This window comes from Aulonocara stuartgranti (genome assembly GCF_965226115.1).
Source record: "Aulonocara stuartgranti genome assembly, chromosome: 4".
Lineage (NCBI taxonomy): Eukaryota > Metazoa > Chordata > Actinopteri > Cichliformes > Cichlidae > Aulonocara > Aulonocara stuartgranti.
The window spans coordinates 37,266,164-37,286,041 of record NC_138942.1 but is presented as its reverse complement, the minus strand read 5'-3'; the positions used below and the strand labels follow the sequence as shown (position 1 = coordinate 37,286,041).

The following is a 19,878-nucleotide window of genomic DNA, read 5'->3' as shown; positions in this document are numbered from 1 at the left end:
TACACATCCAACCTGAATCCTGATCATTTCTACAGTTTATTAAGTTCAGCTTCACCTGAACATCAGTGATGAAGCTGCTCTGACTCCATCACAGCTCACAGCTGTTGGAATGAGTCAAACAATGAAGAAGGTTCAGAAACAGCTGATGATTTTACAGAAACATGATGCAAACATGAAAATGGACACATGATTTTTTATTAACAGACACTGTTTATGTTTCACTGTGCATGACGTCATCAACACTGACACCAGGGGGCGCTCATCAGCAGCCTGAGGAAAGCCAAAGAGTTTGGAGCTCTGCAAACATTTGCAGCACAGCTGGATGTTTGTAACTTTGGTCACCTCTGTATCATCCCTCAGATTCTTTCTGCACAGCTTTGAAACCACGACAGCACGAGTGATGCTGAGGAGACGTCCAGTTTAAACAGACCTTTATTCCTGGAACACAAACACATGAAGTGATGCTGCTAAAGAAGAACATTTAATCGCACTAATGAATCAAGCATCTGTTTGTCTGTCAGTCTGTCAACAGTTCCTCTGATCGACTTCAGACTTGGTGGGTATTTTGTTTTTGCAGCGGTCAAAGTCGATCAGCGTGTTGCTTTGTCTGCTGTAAATCTGCCTGTACAAAGGGAAACATGCATGTTTTACATGCAAACTCACAACATGGCTGCATTTTTGTGATTATGTGTATTTTATATTGATTTATTCTATTATGTTTTGTATATGAATCTTTACAAGTGTGTCGATACAAAGGCTTGATTAAAACAAAGGTCTCAGCTGTGCTGTTAGGGATGCTCTCATATTTGTTTCAAATGTAATAAATCAAAGGATTTCAGGCTTTTCATCCTTTTTATTTGTTTGGTTCTAACAGCAGCTGGATAAAAACATGCAGGTGATGAATATAATTGTGTGATATTATGAGCATTGTGAATAAAGAAAGAGCAGAGATAGTAAAAAGGAAACAGGTGATGGACGTGAGATTTTCAGAACAAAAGCTCCTCAGTGAGACGATCACCTGGACACAAGGTCAGGCAGCTGGGACTCATCTAGAGAGCAAAATGGAAAAGTGATCTGTGCAGAACATCACTGTTGATTGCAGTTATTTACATCAGACTTCTTCTCTGAGATAAGAGCACCGTTTCTGGGAAAGATGACAGTATTTCCAGGCTGGATGCTGTTTGCAGGGAGAACTGAATGAAACTCTCCTGCACCTCAGCGCTGAGGTCCACACCTGTGAACACAGATGAGGTCAATCTGCTGCAGCACGTAGAGCTTTACTGATCAGCAGGTTCAAAGGATTCAGCAGAGCGTAGAGTCAGAGCTAAATGCCACATCACCATAGAGTTTGTTAACAACAGCTTTCTTTGCCCTTTGTCTCGATGGACTGAATCAGGGATACTCGTCATACTTCACCTCAACCACGTCACTGAGAGACCCCAGCCTGACACAGCAGCAGAGATGATGAAAGCAGAAACAGCAAACAGATGCTTCAGTTGTGTTTCTCTGTGTGTGTGCGCTCACGCCCACTTGTGTGTGTGAACTTTCCACGTACCTCAGCTTGTTTCTCCAACATGAGCCATCAGGGCTGAAAAACATCACTAACACATGAATTCTTTCTCTTTTTGTTATCACCTGTGATCATGTGTCTCATGTTTCTGTCATTCACCAGTTCTTGTATAGTTACGTGTAACTAGACTTCTGTGGGACGTAAATGATTGTTTTGTATGCAGATCTGTACAAAGGATGGAAACACTTGATTACAAAGGAGATCTCAGCTGTGTTGTTGTGGATGGACTTCAACGTATTTGTTAAAAAAGAGAATAAAGCAAAGTGTTTTAGCTGTTTGGGAGTTTTTGTTTGATTCCATTCAGTTTTATTTCTATGGAGTCAAATAATAAGAAAGGCTCTAGAACAGCCCTGAGTTTGTCCAGGTGACACTCCTCTGAAGAACAAAGACAAAGAGGAAGAAGGGGACTCATTTTCAAGTCTTGTTTCTTTCAAAATAAAAGCTGAAATGTTTTGGAAGCATGATAATATTTCAGCCAGGATGCCGTCTCCAAGGAGACCTGCACCTCAGCGCTGAGCTCCACATCACGCCCTGTGAAAGCACAGATATAAATCTGCTGCAGTGAGAAGAACTTTACCCAACACAAGTGTAGAAGTAGACATTTGACTTTACCTACAACCTGTTAACAACAAAGCTTTCATTGCCTCTGCTGTTGATGTCATGTAGGACTAATCATACTTCACATCAGCCATGCACACGTCAGAGGATCTCCAGGCTTTCAGTAAGTGGAAGCTACCATGGATAGAAAGACTACGACTCATCTTAAATCTCAAATCTTTGTCTCCAAAGAGCTGCTGATGTGTCCGATATGATCCACAAGCTTAAACTAGGATTATAAGTGTGTGCAGTGATGTGTGTGAAACCTCTGAGGACTCACACGTGTGTGCTTCAGCCCACACACACATATGAAGCACTGCGACCTCACACAGAAGTGTTTTACACATCCAGCCTGAATCCTGATCATTTCTACAGTTTATTAAGTTCAGCTTCACCTGAACATCAGTGATGAAGCTGCTCTGACTCCATCACAGCTCACAGCTGTTGGAATGAGTCAAACAATGAAGAAGGTTCAGAAACAGCTGATGATTTTACAGAAACATGATGCAAACATGAAAATGGACACATGATTTTTTATTAACAGACACTGTTTATGTTTCACTGTGCATGACGTCATCAACACTGACACCAGGGGGCGCTCATCACCAGCCTGAGGAACTGTGATAAGGGAGGGAGACGCAGTGTTGTGTGTACTGCAGTCGGACAGAAGGAAAAACTTCCTCCTGAAAACATTTTCATCCTTCCCAAAAGTGTTTGAGTCAAATGTTACAAATATATAAATACAATAAAACACAGGGTCTTACATAAAATTAGTGATGCAGTTGTGCACTGAGCACCTTTCCAATGTTCCTTCCTCAGATGAGTCCAGCTGCTGAACACATTAACATCTGTATGTAAATGTAGCTGAGAACCAACCTGAGCACTGCTGGGAAAATACAAAGGCAACCATCAAAGTGCTGTATTATCTTATTTATTCTGAATGTTGACTTAGATCCACACCACGATTTATGAAACTATAGAACTAAAATAACAACAATCGTCTGCTTCTTTAAAATTTCTTTCATTACATCAAACCAGTGAAAACTGAAAAAAACAAAGAGCTGTTAGCATGTTCAGACCAACTTTGAGACAGAGACTGTAAAGTTCTGCACTTTAAATCCTGCCTGTGTTCCTGCAAATGATTCACACTGAAAGTATCTTAGTTTAGTATTGAGTGAGCCACAAAGCAGCCTGATAGCTTTAAAACAGGAAAAGTAAATGAAATTGACAGTTTCAGTGTAGCTGGATCTATTATTGGGGGGTCATGACCCCCGTAACCCCGCCTGGTCCTGAGGTCAAATCCACCATCTTTGTTTCAGTGCTTCATGTTCTCCCGTGTTTGTGTGCGTCCTCTCCGGTACTCCGGCTTCCTCCCACAGTCCAAACACATGCAGTTAGTGGGGTCAGGTTAGCTGTGAGTGGTTGTGTCTCTGTGTTATTCCACCTTAATCAATGACTTCCTGTTAGCATGAAGTGCTTCTGTAGGACTGATGTAATTTTCATGGTTGGATCATTTAAATGAAGCTGGACTCAGATGCAGTAAATAAGCTGATTGATCATTAATGAATAAAGCTGGTCAAACACATCACGTGGACACATGTGATTGTGTGTTGTATTGATCCCAATGCTGGTATCAGTCCTGGATCAATAACACTGGATGGATGCGTTCAGCATGGAGCCCCTGAGCTGTGTTACAGACAAACATGGAAACTGACAGGTCTGTGTCATTCACAGTCTGTAACACTTCTAAACAACAGAGGCTGACCCAAGTGCCTCAGAGCCAGGCACGCTCACATCACAGCTCTCTAAATAAGCCAGTTTCAAAATAAGAGCTGAAAGCTGTGTTTGCTTGTGTTAGCTTATTATTGTGGAGACTAACATTCAGTGATCATGTGTTCAGACTCATAATGATTACTCTCAGAAATCCAGATCTTTGTATTTACTGTGTGTTGGATCAATAACTGAGATTCATGGTATCACACAGCTGTGCTGCTGCTGATGTCAGCACAGCTGGAACAATACGAGGTATCTGCTACCAGACTGAGCAGGACGTGAGACCTGTGGACTGTTTAAAGCTGTCCCTCCACAGCTCACTCAGACCTGATCCACACCTCAGTGATATTCTCTGACTTCCTCACACTCAAAAAAATCAACTAGGGCATGTGTTTGATTAACAAAGTAGTAATATGTTTACATCACATGAAGAAATCATTTTTATGCTCATTAAATGATTCATTCTTTTTTGTTGAATATAAATCAAAGAAAACTTTGATGAGTTAAATTCGTTCATGGCAATCCAATGAGAATGAGGTCCATCAAACCAACGGCTCTGATAGCGTCATGTATTGCGCATGCTCCACGCCCACCGGATGCGGAAAGGTCCGTTGAGAAGTTAACGAGCGCACGTGGAGTTACTTCTTTGGCATACCTGATAGTGAGGTAAGTAATATTTCTTGATATATTTATTTAGGTTAGTGGAGTGAGAGATAAATACTATTACCGTATTTTCACGACCATAAGGCGCACTTAAAAGCCTTAGATTTTCTTCAAAAAGTGCGGCGCGCCCTATAGCGCGGTGCGCCCTGTGTGTTGTAAGGAGGACGTAGTAGAGAACACCATGAGAACGTTAAAGGGTGAAGTGTGGGCGTTGATCGTATATACCAGGACAATCGCACATACCTGTATAAAAGAACAGGTATGTGCATTATGCAGGACATCGTTGTTTTAACAACCCTGAAAATGGCAAAGAGACACGCTTACGAAGCACAGTTTAAACTGAAGGCCATCAGCTACGCGGAGGAACATGGAAATCGAGCAGCGGCGAGAGAATTTAAGATTAACGAATCGATGGTTCGCAAATGGAGGAAGCTAGAAAACAAGCTCCGGCAGGTCAAGAAAACGCAGCTGAGTTTCCGCGGACATAAGGCGAGGTGGCCCGAGTTAGAGGAAAGACTCGAGCGGTGGATCATCGAGCAAAGAGCGAGCGGGAGAAGCGTTTCGACTTCACCATTCGGCTAAAAGCAGTTTCACTTTCACTTTTTATGAAACTGTGCCATTTTTCCATCCGGACCAGGACTACGATAGCGCAGCAACTTCCAGCGGATTATAAGGAAAAGCTGGCCATCTTCCGCTCCTACTGCAGCAAACACATCGGCGACAAAAACATCCAGCCCAGCCACATCACAAACATGGACGAGGTCCCGCTCACTTTTGACATCCCGGTGAGTCACACTGTGGAGAAGAAGGGGACCAGCACGGTAGCGATACGCACAACGGGGTATGAAAAGTCTTCTTTTACTGTTGTGCTTGGCTGCCATGCTAATGGACAGAAACTGCCGCCTATGGTGATTTTTAAGAGAAAGACTTTGCCTAAAGAGAAGTTTCCAGCAGGAATCATCATTAAGGCAAATGAAAAGGGCTGGATGGATGAGGAAATGATGAAAGAGTGGCTGAGGGAGGTGTATGTAAGGAGACCAGGTGGTTTTTTCCACGCAGTTTCACTAAGAGTGGAAGGCAGCGCCGGGCGAGTTACGCCACAATTTGCCAATGGATTGTAGATGCTTGGGCTAACATGTCTGCTGGCACTGTTGTTCGAGCTTTCGCAAAAGCCGGCATCGTTTCCGAGGAGCCGCACGGCACGGAAAGTGACTCTGACAGTGAAGAAAGTGAACCTGGCATGTTTGATGGAGATTTAGCGCAGCTGTTCAATTCAGACACAGAGGATGAGGACTTCGATGGGTTTGATTGATGATAAAAATGTGAGTACCAAACTCAGTTTTGCTCCTGCTTTATTTTTAAATATGCACACTTGTATGCTTGTGTGTTGTTGATGATGACGATTACCAGCAATAGAAATGTGAGTAAGGTACCGAACTCAGGTTTGCTCCCGCTTTATTTTTAAATACGCATACGGTACTTGTATGCGCCCTATGATCCAGTGCGCCTTATGTGTGTGTTAAATACAGTAATGGCACACATAACTGAGACTGCGCCTTTTAGCACAGTGCGCCTTATGGTCGTGAAAATACGGTAGTTAAAATTTTTTACCTGTGTAGTGTGGAGATTTAGAGGAGTTTTATATATAGCAGGGAGGTTGTAGACCCAAGCATTTTTCAAATGTAAGTCGGTGAATTTAATGTTTTTTTAAAAACTTAACCGGAGTCGCTAATTGTTGCAACAGAGCAAAAACTGATGAGGTTATTTTGGTAAGTTCGTTTTTTTTTTTGTTTCTGTCGACTTTGAATGAGGTGTGTTTCATGGTTATCTGCGTGGGTAGGACTGTTTTTCTTCTCTGGAGTTAGCTAACTTTGAAGAGCGGGAAAGCCGCGTAGAGCCGTTACGTCTTCGCATATAGCTCCGTGAATGACAGGTTACTTTCTGCTTAACCGGAGTTGGTGATTGTTGGTAGTAGTGGTAAGACTGACCGACATGGTTTTGGTGATTTTATGAGTGTTTTATGATGCTCTATCTAAAATTCCTGTTTTTGTCAGTGGAGTTTAGTCGCGGCAACCGCATTAACTGGATTGATGAAAGGTTTAATTCAACTAAACCAGCGTTTAGGGGAGTTAATAACAAGGAGTAAGATAAAATCTGTCACAATAATTGCATGTGCATTTTCTTTTTTTGTAATATATTCACTTAGTTTTCGAATTCAGAATGATTTAGGTGGATAATTGTTCGGGTTATAGTTTCTCTGGTGCTCTGCATTAAGGCTGACTAACGGTGCGTTCACACCGAACGCGATAGACGCCCCTAGCTGATCGCGTGCACATTTGCACCTCGAAGCGCGTCCAGCATGAACTGGTCGAGCTTTATATGCAATTTTCACGCGTATGAAGAAGAGATCTGGGAGGAAGTAGTGCCAGACGGTATGTTATTAAAATGGCAGCTGTCAATCTAGCGTTTGAAGAAAGAGTCTCCCTTCTCTATTTGCTGTGGAGAGCAGAGCAGTGCCTAAAGGACGTCCTCACCGTACCTGGGTCCATCAGGTCTTCCACAAGCGTGAGCAGTTTGGTGAGTTTCACCACTTGCTCCAGAAGCTCCGTCTGGATGACGGCCGCTTTCAGCTGTACCACCTTCTGTCCCTTGCCGAGTTTGAGGAGCTGCTGTCCCGCAGATTTTACCAGCTGGAGCGGTAGACGTGATAAGCGCGAATGCACAAAATGCACCACACAAACTGCAGCGCGTATTTTACTTCGCGCTTCAAAGGCGTCAGTCGTGTGAAGTAGGCAGAAAAGCGTTTTCTCAGTGCAAATCTGCTTCCGAAGTTTAGCTGGACCTCCAGTCGCGCTTCATCGTGCTCCTCCATTGACTTTACATGTAAACCTGAAGCTCTGGTCGCGTCTATCGCGTTCGGTGTGTACGCACCGTAACAGTCTTCACATTTCACAGTATGTAGATATTAACACAAATTTGTCAGAGTAATAACTTTGTTTTAATTAATTTCTCTCCCCAGAAATACATCACAAAATAAAGCCACATTCCCATGCTCTGAGATTCTTATGCACCTCCTCAACAATACATGGTAAGTTCATGTTTGCCTTATTATTATTATTATTATTATTATGTTATTTATTTATTTATTTTTGGATGATGCAGAAGTTTAATCTCCTTGACGTTTTCTAATGCATATTTCATTTTTTATCAGTGACGTGTATGTGGCAGTGCAAGCATTGTGTTACCAGAGAGAGCAGCAGGTACAAATTACTTCAACATTATAAACTACATCATCATTACGGAATAGGTCAACATTATCTGTGCATATATGTTAATTGTCCGTGCACATTTAAGACTTGGAGTGGACTGAACACTCATGTCTATAAAGCTCATTCATCTCAGTTTACACAGACAGCTTCAAGTTCAGTAACTTTTAAATGTGAGTTATGTGACTGCAGTGACGTCTTCTCTAAGAGAGATTTTTTTGTCCATATTGGAACACATCTGCGAAGTAACGAGACAGGTAGTTGTGTGTTTCTTGGTTGCCCTTTCAAGACAAATATTTACAATACATTTTATACACACAAGAGGAAGCATCATCCACACACACTTAAAGATTTTAAAGACAGGGTAGTTACACGTGTGGACCCAGTTCAAGTGATAGAGTCCTCTGATAACGTAAGGGCTAGCTGTTCTGAAGATGTATCCTATGGTGAATTTGAAAGTGAGTCAGTGACAGAATGTGATAATAGTGCTGTTGAAAATCAGCCCGAACTAATTGAACGGAAATTAGCAGTAATATTGTTGAAATTGGAACACATATTTCATGTTCCAGCAAAAGGATTAGATGAGTTCTTAGAGGAGTTAGTTTTTCTGTTGAGTTCAGCTAGTGTACCTCTGACAAAGTGTACAATTAGAGAAATTTTTAAGAGCCTTAACCTCCATATTAGTCAGGCTGTTATTGAAGAGCTTGCAAATTCTGTATGTGTTTCTAACCCTGTGGCTAAAATATTGGGAAAGTGTGGCCCTCTTGCCACTCCTTATAAAAGAAAACTATACTACATACAAAATTTTAGGGTTGTAGAGCCTGAGTATTTTTTATCGATAGACCAAAGGAAGTCATTTCAGTACAAACGCTATATAAGAACCAGTCTATTTACCATGTGGCCTTTTGGACTCTTCCAAACTAAGTATTCCTTTTTCAAACTGCTGCCTAAAAGCTAAATATTGTCATTATGGATTCCCTTTTTTCTTAGGATGACACAATACATGCAAGACGAGCATGCATCCTGAAGTCCTTGTGTGTCTACCTGAATGAAGACCATGAGAAACTTGTGAAGGAATATACGGTCAGTTACATTCACAAGTTGTTCTGTGTTATGTAATTTGCTCCAGGAGTTATGGGTAATTTCAATATATGAAATGGTAAAATGTGACACCACGTGTGAATAAAAGATATTGCAATTGGTCCTTGTTTTGTTTCATGTCAAATTTCTGAGGTGTGAAACCAGAGACATAGAATTTAGTAAATATATCAGCATATTCACGCTGATTGCTGAATTCCTTTATTTTTTTCATATCTAGACTCAAATAAATGTATTATTGTATTTTACGTCACAGAACACTGAGGCCAACACTGAAGCCATGGAACAAACTGTGATGGGAGTGTATATCATACATCAGGAGGGTGCGGAGCCTGGAGATGACCCAGAGAACATCGGTGTCCTGATTGAAGGCGTGGAGGTTCTCACTGGTTTGAGGAGCATTGCAATTGCTTGTGCTCTGTTATTTGGACTGATATACTGTCTGAACCTAAGCTACCCACCGGAGCTCAAATGCACTTTTGAAGTCTTGCAAAAGATTATCATGAAGCTGGATGGACAGAGGTTGTCATCCAAGGCACAGTTCCTAAAAAACAAGCTAATGGGGTGAATGAGCTTGAAACAGACTCAGGCAAGCCAGATATTTTTTTTTCAAGGTTTTTGCAATGCAAATATGTGTTTACTGTTTTAAAGTTTAAAATTGTAAGTTATAAAATGTTCATATAAACTATGTGGTTTGCTCTGCGGCTATTATACAAAGATTGTTTGTTCATAACTTAAAGTCTTATACAGTTTAAGTGTAAACACTGATTTTTGCCAGATGGCAATTGTTACAAAGGCAAATGCACACTGGTTTTCACAAATTGTTTGAGTGGAGCAGTTATGCTCAAAATTGAATGTTTTCTCCACACGTTAAATAGCATAAAGTCACTATTAATGGATACAGCCTGATTAAATGGAGGACTAATGTATGCAAGCAACATAGTAATGTTGAATGTTATGTCTGAGCTTTAAATTGTGTTAAAATTCATATTGTTGTTTGCAATGCATATTTTACTACATTTTACGAAAGTTGCTTTGGGGATAATATTTTTTGTCTGCAAACTATTCAACAGACTTATTTCATTTTTATTATTAGGGTTACTTTATTGTATTTTTTCTTTCAGTCAGCATGTCTTGATCTGGAAGTTCTGTGGTCTTAGTATGAGATGGTTAAAGGGGAGAAAGCTAGGCTGAACTGGGATCCTGCCAACTGTTTTAAGAATGTTCAAGCAAAATAAAAGAGATGGTTTTGCAAGTTATCATTTATGTATGTTTCATTAATTTAATTAAAAGTAATGTTTACATAAGCAATACAAACACTAACTGAAACATGATTGGTGTAAGTACTACAGACATAAATTACATTTGTTCATTCAACAAGATTAACATTGGTGTAACAAACAAATATTTTACTAGTTCATGTAACAAGACTGACTTTTGATGTGCCAAGGTGTTTAAACAATATAACATGAATTTAAATTAATTAGACTAACTTGGTACAAACATGTTAACTGAATAAAAATCAAATTAACTGAATGTTAATGTTTAAATTATGTTACACTTACAAACATATTTAGTGTTGAAACAACACAATCAAGATGGATTGATATAACATGATTTGTTTAGATGGAATATAGGTGGCAAGATGAAATTAAGTTCATCCAATGAATTATTTTTTTGAGTGCAGTAGAGACAGAAACCATTCAGATCTGGGACCATCAGCTGACTGATGATGTCACACAGACTGTGTTTTTCAGGAACAGTGATTCTGATGTGAGCCTGCTAGCTGACAGCAGACCTGATGAAAGCACATGTTCACATCTGTGAGGACAGACTGGACTCTTTGACTGCACCTTGGTTCTCCTCAGAGGTCTGTACAGGAGCATGTCCACCCCCACTGAAGATCTCAGTCACTGTGAAACATAGAAAGCTGCTTGTGTGGCCTCTGCCTCACATGTAGATACAGCTACAGGTTTCTCTGTCAGTCAGACTGAAACAGTGTCCTGATGCTGCATCATTCAGCTCTGTGCCCCAGTCAGCATCACTGGGAGCTACCAGTGTTTCTGCCCTTTTCCTGTAACACTACACTCAGCACAGGCTCAGCTGGTATCCAGTGTTGGACTTTGGCTTCAGCTGCTGTGATAGATCCTCTAACATAGATCAGCTCTGCTACATGTTGTTAGATAAGTGCAGCTGCTGTCATGTCCTGATGTTTCTCTGGCTCAGCAGCTTCTCCATCAGAGGTTCACATGGAGCTGATCCAGTATCTCCAGTAACTGTGTTCTGTGCCTCACTGGTTCATCCTTCTGTCTGTGTGACGTCAGTCAGATGTTGAAGTTAAACTCTGTAATCTTCACTGTGTCACAGAGTTCAGTGAGTCCCGTTATTCACAGTATCAATCAGATCATCAGAGAACAGCTGATCAGCAATCAGTGGTGCCAACAGCGCCTCCTGTGGTGAGAGGATGCAATAATGCAATGTAGCATTTTTCCACTCAACACTTGCAGTCATGGAAACTGTCTGTTGGATCTGTGTGACGTTGCTTTCTTGGTCAGAGTTCCTCACAAATGTCCAGATGATTCTTCTAATGAGGCGTCGACCATGTTTGCAGCTCTTTGGAAGAAAACGTCGCCCTTTGCCATCCTTACTTTTCTTTGACTTCTTCAAATGCAGCTGAACTCCAGCTGGTATTTTCTTGGACTTTGCAGCTGTTTCTGGTCATCAGTTCATTCCTGCAAACCTCTGAAGCTGAACAACAATGATGCTGCATTGCTGGCTGATCCCAAAAGGTTGATTCTGTTCATCTGGACGTTTTCAGAAACGTTTGCTCACTGATCAGGTGACTTCTTCAGTCTCAGCTGACTGCAGCTTTACAAGCTTACAAACAGCACATTTGCACAATGACTGAAAGCAGCAGCACCTGATATATATGATACTAATATAATACATATACATATATAATCCATACTAATGATGAAGGAACTGAGCTCACAGTCCATTGTTCATTCAGTGAACTACTCAGTTTATTTTGGGCCTCAGAAATGCTCACTCTGTTTGTACATCACTGTCAGCAATAGACTCATTCTGCTGTGTGGACAGGAACACATGTGACATCACTTCCTGTTTGTTTGTGACTGAAGAGGAAGAAGTTTACAAGGAATCATTTAGAAGAGTTTCAAACATCAACTGATTGAATCCATGAATGTGAAAACGTGTTTGTGAGTGAAAGAGACAGACATGTACAGACTGAACTATCTGTTCAACAGTCAGAGTGTTTCTGTAACAGGAGACACTCTTTACACTCCACTCAGCACAGGGACACTGAGTCACCACGAGACCAGAAACTAAACCCAGGATAAAGAGTTTGAGTGAATGTGGTGTTGAAGGTGTGGAGGTGGATCAGAGTGTCAGAGGAGACTCTGTAGAAGGACAGAGTGCCAGCAGGACAGTCCACATACACTGCTGCTCTGTTAGAGACAGAGGAGGAGGAGGAGGAGGAGATGGATGTTTTTATTCTATTGTGCCAGACATAACCAGGACCATCATCAGAGCACCACAGACTCCAGGACTGATCATTCCATCCAAACACACAGTCATCACTGACTCCTTTCCTTCTGATGCTTCTGTAACTCACTGATATATAAACGCCTCCTCTCCACTCGACCTCCCAGTAACAGCGACCAGTCAGACCATTTCTACACAGCAGCTGATAATCATCAAATCTGTCTGGATGATCAGGATATGACTGAACCTCCTCCACACGTGTCACCTTCCTGTTGTTGTCAGACAGTTGGAGCTTTGTGTTCACTGTGTTTGTGTCGATTGTGAGTTGACAGGAATCTGATGGAGAGAACAAACACAATCCAGCTGCAGTTATTGATCCATCATCTGTTCATTGATTGACACTTTGATGATGACTCCTGACATGATGAAGATGGTTGAATGTGTGCTGCTTTGTTTTCATGAATCCCATTAAAAACACACTTACACTTCCTCAGACCTGGTCTCAACCATCGGACTCCAGCAGGCTCCACCCTGAAAGGAGGAGGGGGGTCAGAGCAGCACAGTCAGCATGCACACATGGACATTACATGGCTCTCACACACACACTGTTACACACTGAGCTCAAAGCTCGGCTCCACTGTTTTATTCAAAGAAATCTACATTTATTTATCAGCACATTTAAAAACAGCTTGAGCCAAAGTGCTGCACAGAGTAGAGAGAAAATAGGAAACATACACAGTAATGACTATAAAGACTGGTCAGGATTGAAAGCTACAGAGTACAAATGTGTTTCCAACCGGCTTTTAAAAATGTCCAGTGTTGGTGACGACCTGATGTGAAGGGCGACTGTTCCAGAGTTTGGCTGCAGCCATCGATAAAGCTCACCTCTGTTTTTACGTCTAGTTCTGGTCAGAAGCTGCTTATCTGCAGACCTGAGGGCTCCACTTGGATTCTTTTGTTAAAGAGAGATAAGATGGAGCCAATCCATTCACAGATTTAAAGACAACCAGATCTGGAAGTGGATTCTACCACGTACTGGTAACCAGTGGAAAAAGCTGGTGATGGGTCGTCTAGCACAGACCCACCGCTGGAACCAGACAATTGATGAGGGAGAGAACTGTGACAGCGCCGTTCCTTCACTTGACCTCAGTCGCTCTCGTCTGCTCCCTCGTAACACTGCTCTTTATTGAGCTTACATGAATATGCACAAGTTCATTATGACGTCTTACACAGGTATGAACAAAGAGTACCAGTCTGTGCATAGCGTGTGTGTGTGTGTGTGTGTGTGTCTGTGTGTGTGTGTCTGTGTGTGTGTGTGTGTGTGTCTGTGTGTGTGTGTGTGTGTGTGTGTCTGTGTGTGTGTGTCTGTGTGTGTGTGTCTGTGTGTGTGTGTGTGTGTTCGTTCCAGATGTGACCCTGTGACCCCAAAGCTGGTGCTAAGAGTCCAGCGGTCCCCCTAACAAAGGGCTCTTACAAACCTTTGCCATTTCCCAGCATGCAAGACACTCGTGGATGCAGGCACACCATTCAGTGCTGACGAGTATGTTGATGTCATTTTGAGGCTACAGGAGGAATTTGATCACAGATTTGCTGACTTCAAGACACACAGAGCCACCTTTCACATTTTTGCGGACCCCTTCTCCTTTGATGTGCAAGATGCCCCTTCTGTGCTTCAAATGGAGCTCATTGAGCTGCAGTGCAACTCTGAACTCAAAGCAAAGTTCAGGGAGGTGAGTGGAAAAGCAGACAAGCTTGGACAATTTTTGAGAGAATTGAGCCCTAGTTTCCCTCGGCTTTCCCGAATGTTCAAGCGGACCATGTGCCTTTTTGGTAGCACATACTTGTGCCAAAAGCTCTTCTCCACTTTGAACTTCAATAAGTCCAAGTACAGGTTCAGACTTACGGATGATCATCTTCAAGACATACTGAGGGTCGCAACTGCTTCCTCCCTCAGGCCAAATCTGGCTCGGCTATGCGAGAGGAAACGCTGCCAGGTCTCTAGCAGCAAGGAGTAGGCAAGAGAAGCCATGTTCAGAAGAACAGTTCATTTTCTACAGTGTTCCATTCATGTTCAGAAGAAGGTTATAGAACTGTTAATACAGACATTTCAATCTAAACACAGCAGATATAGAAGACTGAAAGAAACACACAAGTTCACTGACTAAAAATATCTTATTATTGTTTTATTTATGTATTACTGATTGATTGATTTTCTTATTAATTCTTAATTTGTTTATTTATTTTTCATATTTTGTGTTAAAAAATAAAAATAAAGAGATTTGAGAAGATTGGAATTTTTTAACCATGCCTTTCCTGTGGAAAACCTAATGCGGCCCAGCCTCACCCAGACTCTGCCTGCAGCGGCCCCCAGCTAAATTGAGTTTGAGACCCCTGTCCTACACCATAAATCAGTAAGAGAGGGTACGACCTCTCTCATGGCCCCAAGTGGTGTGTGCATGCCAGAGCACTCTGGAAGGCACACAGAGTCTTTACAGACTACTCAGGATCAAACCTCAATCATTATGCAATCAATTATACAACTCTAAGCATATATGAGTAAATATTTCTAAGCATCAATCAACAATATAAACCTTACAGCTGGTTTTAATAACAGAATTCATTTGTTTCTCAAATGAGAAAGAGCTATCGAGAAACACTCCTAAATCTTTAGTTCTGAACTTTTCCAGTGGGCCAAGGTCAACATTATTAGATAATGCTAATTCTTTTCCCTTACATTATAACAATGTGAGGAGTTAATGCTAAGTATACTGCCATTAGCGGCTAATTCTAATTAGGGGTGAATAATTATTAGTAGCTAATGCTAATTTGACGTGAATTAGCATTATATTAGTGAGGAGTTAATGCTAAGTAGGCTGCCATTAGTGGCTAATGCTAATTTTAGACTAAAAAGCATTAGCAGCTAATGCTCATATTGTTTTCCTTTGCTTTGTAAGAATGACAGCAGCTAATGATACGAAAAGTCTACCATTATTAACTATTGTTAATTTGATGTAAATTAGCATTATCTGATAATGGTAACCCTTTTCCCCTGCATTATAACGATGTCAGGAATTAATGCTAACTAGGCTGCCATTAGGGGCTAACTCTAATTAGGTGAATAATTATTAGCAGCTAATGCTAATATTGTTTTCCCTTCCCTTTTAACAATGTGAGCAGCTAATGCTAATTTGATGTGAATTAGCATTATATTAGTGAGCAGTTAATGCTAAGTAGGCTGCCATTATTAACTAATGCTACTTTGACGTGAATTAGCATTATGTGCTAATACTAATACTGTTTTCCCTTAATTTTTAACAATGTGAGCGGCTAATTCTAAGTACGCTCTTGTAAATAGCTAATTCTAATTTAGTGTGAATTAGCATTATTCAATAATGCTAACACTGTTTTCTCTTACTTATTAAAAATGATAGTAGCTAATACTAATACTCTTTTCCGTTGGGTAACAACGATGTGAGGAGTTAATGCTAAGTAGGCTGCTTTTAGAGGCTTATTCTAATTAGGGCTGAATAATTATTAGTAGCTAATGCTAATACCGTTTTCTCTTTCCTTATAACAATATGAGCAGCTAATGCTAATTTGATGTGAATTAGCATTATATTAGTGAGGAGTTAATGCTAAGTAGGCTACCATTAGCAGCGAAAGCTAATTTGAGGTGAATAAGCATTAGTAGCTTATGCTAATACCCTTTTATCTTGTGTTATAATGATGTGACACTTTTCTCTGCTAAGGATTTGTGTGACCATGATGGAAACTCTGATAAGCTAATGCTGCTAAGCTAATGCTGTTTATGGGCCCTGTTAGAATCAATATTTCATTCTCATTCTGTTGTTTGACAACAATAACAGAAAAATGTGCACTTGAGAACAAATTTATTGTGAATTCAGCTGTGAATGTACAGTTTGTCATTATTTAAGCTTCCATTTCCAAATGTTAGCTGACACTTTATTAGGTACACTGGTATCTATATCAGGTACACCTGTGACCTAAATGTTCCTGCAAACAGACTCCTTGGAGACCCCTACATAAATATCCATGAACTATCCAGCTAGACTAGTGTGTCTGTCCCTGAAAATATTCCTGCAGGAAGTGAGTGAAAGACACAGGAAATGTTTCCAGCTCTTCCTCCTCTATCAGACATTCTTCATACCTGAGAGTGTCCAGTCTCCAGCCTGGATCCTTCAGTCCAGCCGACAGCTGCTTCATTCCTGAGTCAACTGGATGATTGTAGCTCAGGTCCAGCTCTCTCAGATGGGAGGGGTTGGAGCTCAGAGCTGAGGCCAGAGAAGTACAGCCTTCCTCTGTGATCAGACAGCCTGACAGACTGCAGACACACAAAACAACAATCTATCTGTCAACAGTTGTTTTCTCTTTGTCACAATAACATCTATCCGTCCATTGTAACTTTAGGGCGATCGTGGCTCAAGAGTTGGGAGTTCGCCTTGTAATCGGAAGGTTGCCGGTTCGAGCCCCAGCTTGGACAGTCTCGGTCGTTGTGTCCTTGGGCGAGACACTTCACCCGTTGCCTACTGGTGGTGGTCAGAGGGCCCGGTGGCGCCAGTGTCCGGCAGCCTCGCCTCTGTCAGTGCGCCCCAGGGTGGCTGTGGCTACAATGTAGCTTGCCATCACCAGTGTGTGAATGTGTGTGTGAATGGGTGGATGACTGGATATGTAAAGCGCTTTGGGGTCCTTAGGGACTAGTAAGGCGCTATATAAATACAGGCCATTTACCATTTACCATTTATTTATAAGTGACAATACCCAACAGACAACAACAGTCATCTGAAGCTGTTTAACAGTGTAAGGTAACCGCCTCCACTGTGAGCAGCACTTGGTGATGGTGGGAAGAAGAACTCCCTTTGACACAAAGATCCTCCCAGTGAAAACAGGCTCCAGGAGGAGCATCTACCATGACTGGTTGCAGGGTGAGGGGAAAGAGAAGAGATGAGCTCAGAGAGACAAGAACAAAACAGAGAGACAAAAGTTAAGGACATGCAGTAGTGACATATAAAAGCATCAGGAGTGAAAAGTGGGGAGAAGAAAGCAGAGCATCATGGGAAGTCCACCAACAGCCCGAGCCTATAGCAGCATAACTAAGTGATGGTTCAGGGTCACCTGATCCAGCTCGAACTATAAGCTTTATCAAAAAGGAAAGTTTGAAGCTGATCTTCAAAGTAGAGAGGGTGTCTGTCTCCTGAACTCAAACTGGGAGCTGCTTCCACACCCAGTCCAACATAGCCAGGCTTTCTTTGCTGCTTTGACAAAACCTCAAATCCCAGTCAGAGATGATGAGCATCATCACAGTGATGATCATTTCTCTGTAACCCAGGCTTTCTGCTTCAGGATCTGTGCACGCTCACAGAACAAGGAGACCTTTCACTAAATGGATGGACTGGGCTCAGCCTACAGATGAACTGGTGCCAGAGATCATAAAGAACATCAAACAGTCAAATTCAACACTTTTAATGGAAATATGAGATTGATGCTGCAGACAATCATGAACCTGCTGAATTCATGAACATCAAGAATGCAGCGAGTGGTAAAATAAAGATTTGACCTCAGTGTGCTCAGTGTTCCTGTCTATTCCTAACATATTCCTAACATGATAGCTGCACTTTAGAGCTCTAAAACTGGAACTGACACATGTTTAAACTCTACATGTTACTCAGTACATTCAGTTCTGACACTCGCCCACAGTCCAACAAAGGAAACATGGAGATCACATCAGTTTGTCACCAAAGTCTAATTATTAGGGCAACTTAACCTGTTATAATCTCGTTAACTCATTAACTGATTAACGTCAGCAATTATTTTAATCACAGTTTTTAAAATCATGATTATTGTGAAAGTGCTCACTGGCTCTGAATATAACAGCCATGGGTCACAGGAGGGATGTTGATCAGTGCTGGCTTGAAATGGGCGTCATTATGCGTCTCAGCCAATGGGAGCATTGAGGGTGGGCCTAATACTACTGCAGCGCTCACATGACCCAGGACAGAGAGAAAGGGGCGGGGACAGAAACATGGAGACAGGTACAGATCTTTGACATGTTCATTTTAAACTGTTCCAGGAGGCAGTGTTGATACAACTAAAGTTATCTGTTGTTGAAGAAGTCGGTCTGAGGAACGTTCTTAGGATCAACAAATGACGGCATGTATGAGCCTCAAGACGCAGCGTCACAAGAAGAACACATGAGCTGTAGAAAAAGGAGAGACTACGAAAGCCACGTCTCTCTGGAGACTACTGGGCGTGGCTGGGTAACCATGGTTACCTGGGAGTTACAGAAACGTGCAGAACATGTGATTCATGTTGCACAGCAGTGGGACATTTGAAATAAAGTCAGCACACTCAGTACAGATAGTGCATCAAATATGATGCTGCTGCCAGACGTCTGCCTTTGAACACGTCCCTGCATCGCGCACAACACCAAGGTTGCCATGGCAATCACAGCTGACAGGGACAAAGTGCACAGCTGGAAGCCTGCAGGTATATTTAACATGATGTATTTCTCAGTGTCCTGTCGGTGTGTGAGAGACAAACAGCCTCTGTATGTGTGTGTAAATACAGCATGAATATGTAGAGGACATGTTTGTGGATATAAGTAAATGAAAGCTCTGCGTCATTTGAATCTTTGACTCTTGTTTCTGTTGCAGGTCTGTGACTGAACTTCTGGGAGGAGAAACGTTGGTTTCATGCTCTGTGATTCTGTGTTTTGTCATCTCTCTCAGGTGATGGAGAGCTCAGATGATGACCCCGCCTACGTGGCCACTTCAACTGTGAGAGACAGAATGTGAAAAAAAAATCCATGAATCCACATGGTAGGATTTGTAAAGAATTTATTCGTAAATCAGGGTGGCAAATAAGTATTTGGTCAATAACAAAAATACAACTCAGTACTTTGTAACATAACCTTTGTTGGCAATAACAGAGGTCAAACGTTTACTATAGGTCTTTACCAGGTTTGCACACACAGTAGCTGGTATTTTGGCCCATTCCTCCATGCAGATCTTCTCGAGAGCAGTGATGTTTTGGGGCTGTCGCCGAGCAACACGGACTTTCAACTCCCGCCACAGATTTTCTATGGGGTTGAGGTCTGGAGACTGGCTAGGCCACTCCAGGACTTTCAAATGCTTCTTACGGAGCCACTCCTTTGTTGCCCGGGCGGTGTGTTTTGGATCATTGTCATGTTGGAAGACCCAGCCTCGTTTCATCTTCAAATGCAGCATCTGGCTGCATTTCAGTGATATTGGAGAGCACAAAGCTGAGTGCAACATTTATACAGGAGATATACAGGAGACGCTGAGAGTAGAACTGATAAAATTAGGAGCTTGCTAAAGTGAGACCCATTTTTATTTCCACCCATTTTCCATTGTGGAGGACAAAAGGTTT

The 19,878-nt window shown here is 41.8% G+C and overlaps 2 protein-coding genes across 2 annotated transcripts in view; one reads left to right on the top strand and one right to left on the bottom strand.

Annotated features, from left to right (window-relative positions):
* LOC309704923 (uncharacterized protein) overlaps positions 1 to 19,878 on the bottom strand; it is a 535,689-nt gene that overhangs the window by 349,696 nt on the left and 166,115 nt on the right. The gene's annotated exons all lie outside the window — the stretch shown is intronic.
* Positions 4,210 to 19,150, top strand: LOC309705612 (uncharacterized protein; the record flags this gene model as incomplete). Its single annotated transcript, XM_082531524.1, has 6 exons — positions 4,210 to 4,606; positions 7,623 to 7,691; positions 7,815 to 7,863; positions 8,860 to 8,952; positions 9,224 to 9,356; positions 19,143 to 19,150. The coding sequence occupies exons 1-6, from the start codon at positions 4,467 to 4,469 to the stop codon at positions 19,148 to 19,150; spliced, it is 492 nt and encodes a 163-aa protein (XP_082387650.1). The 5' UTR covers positions 4,210 to 4,466.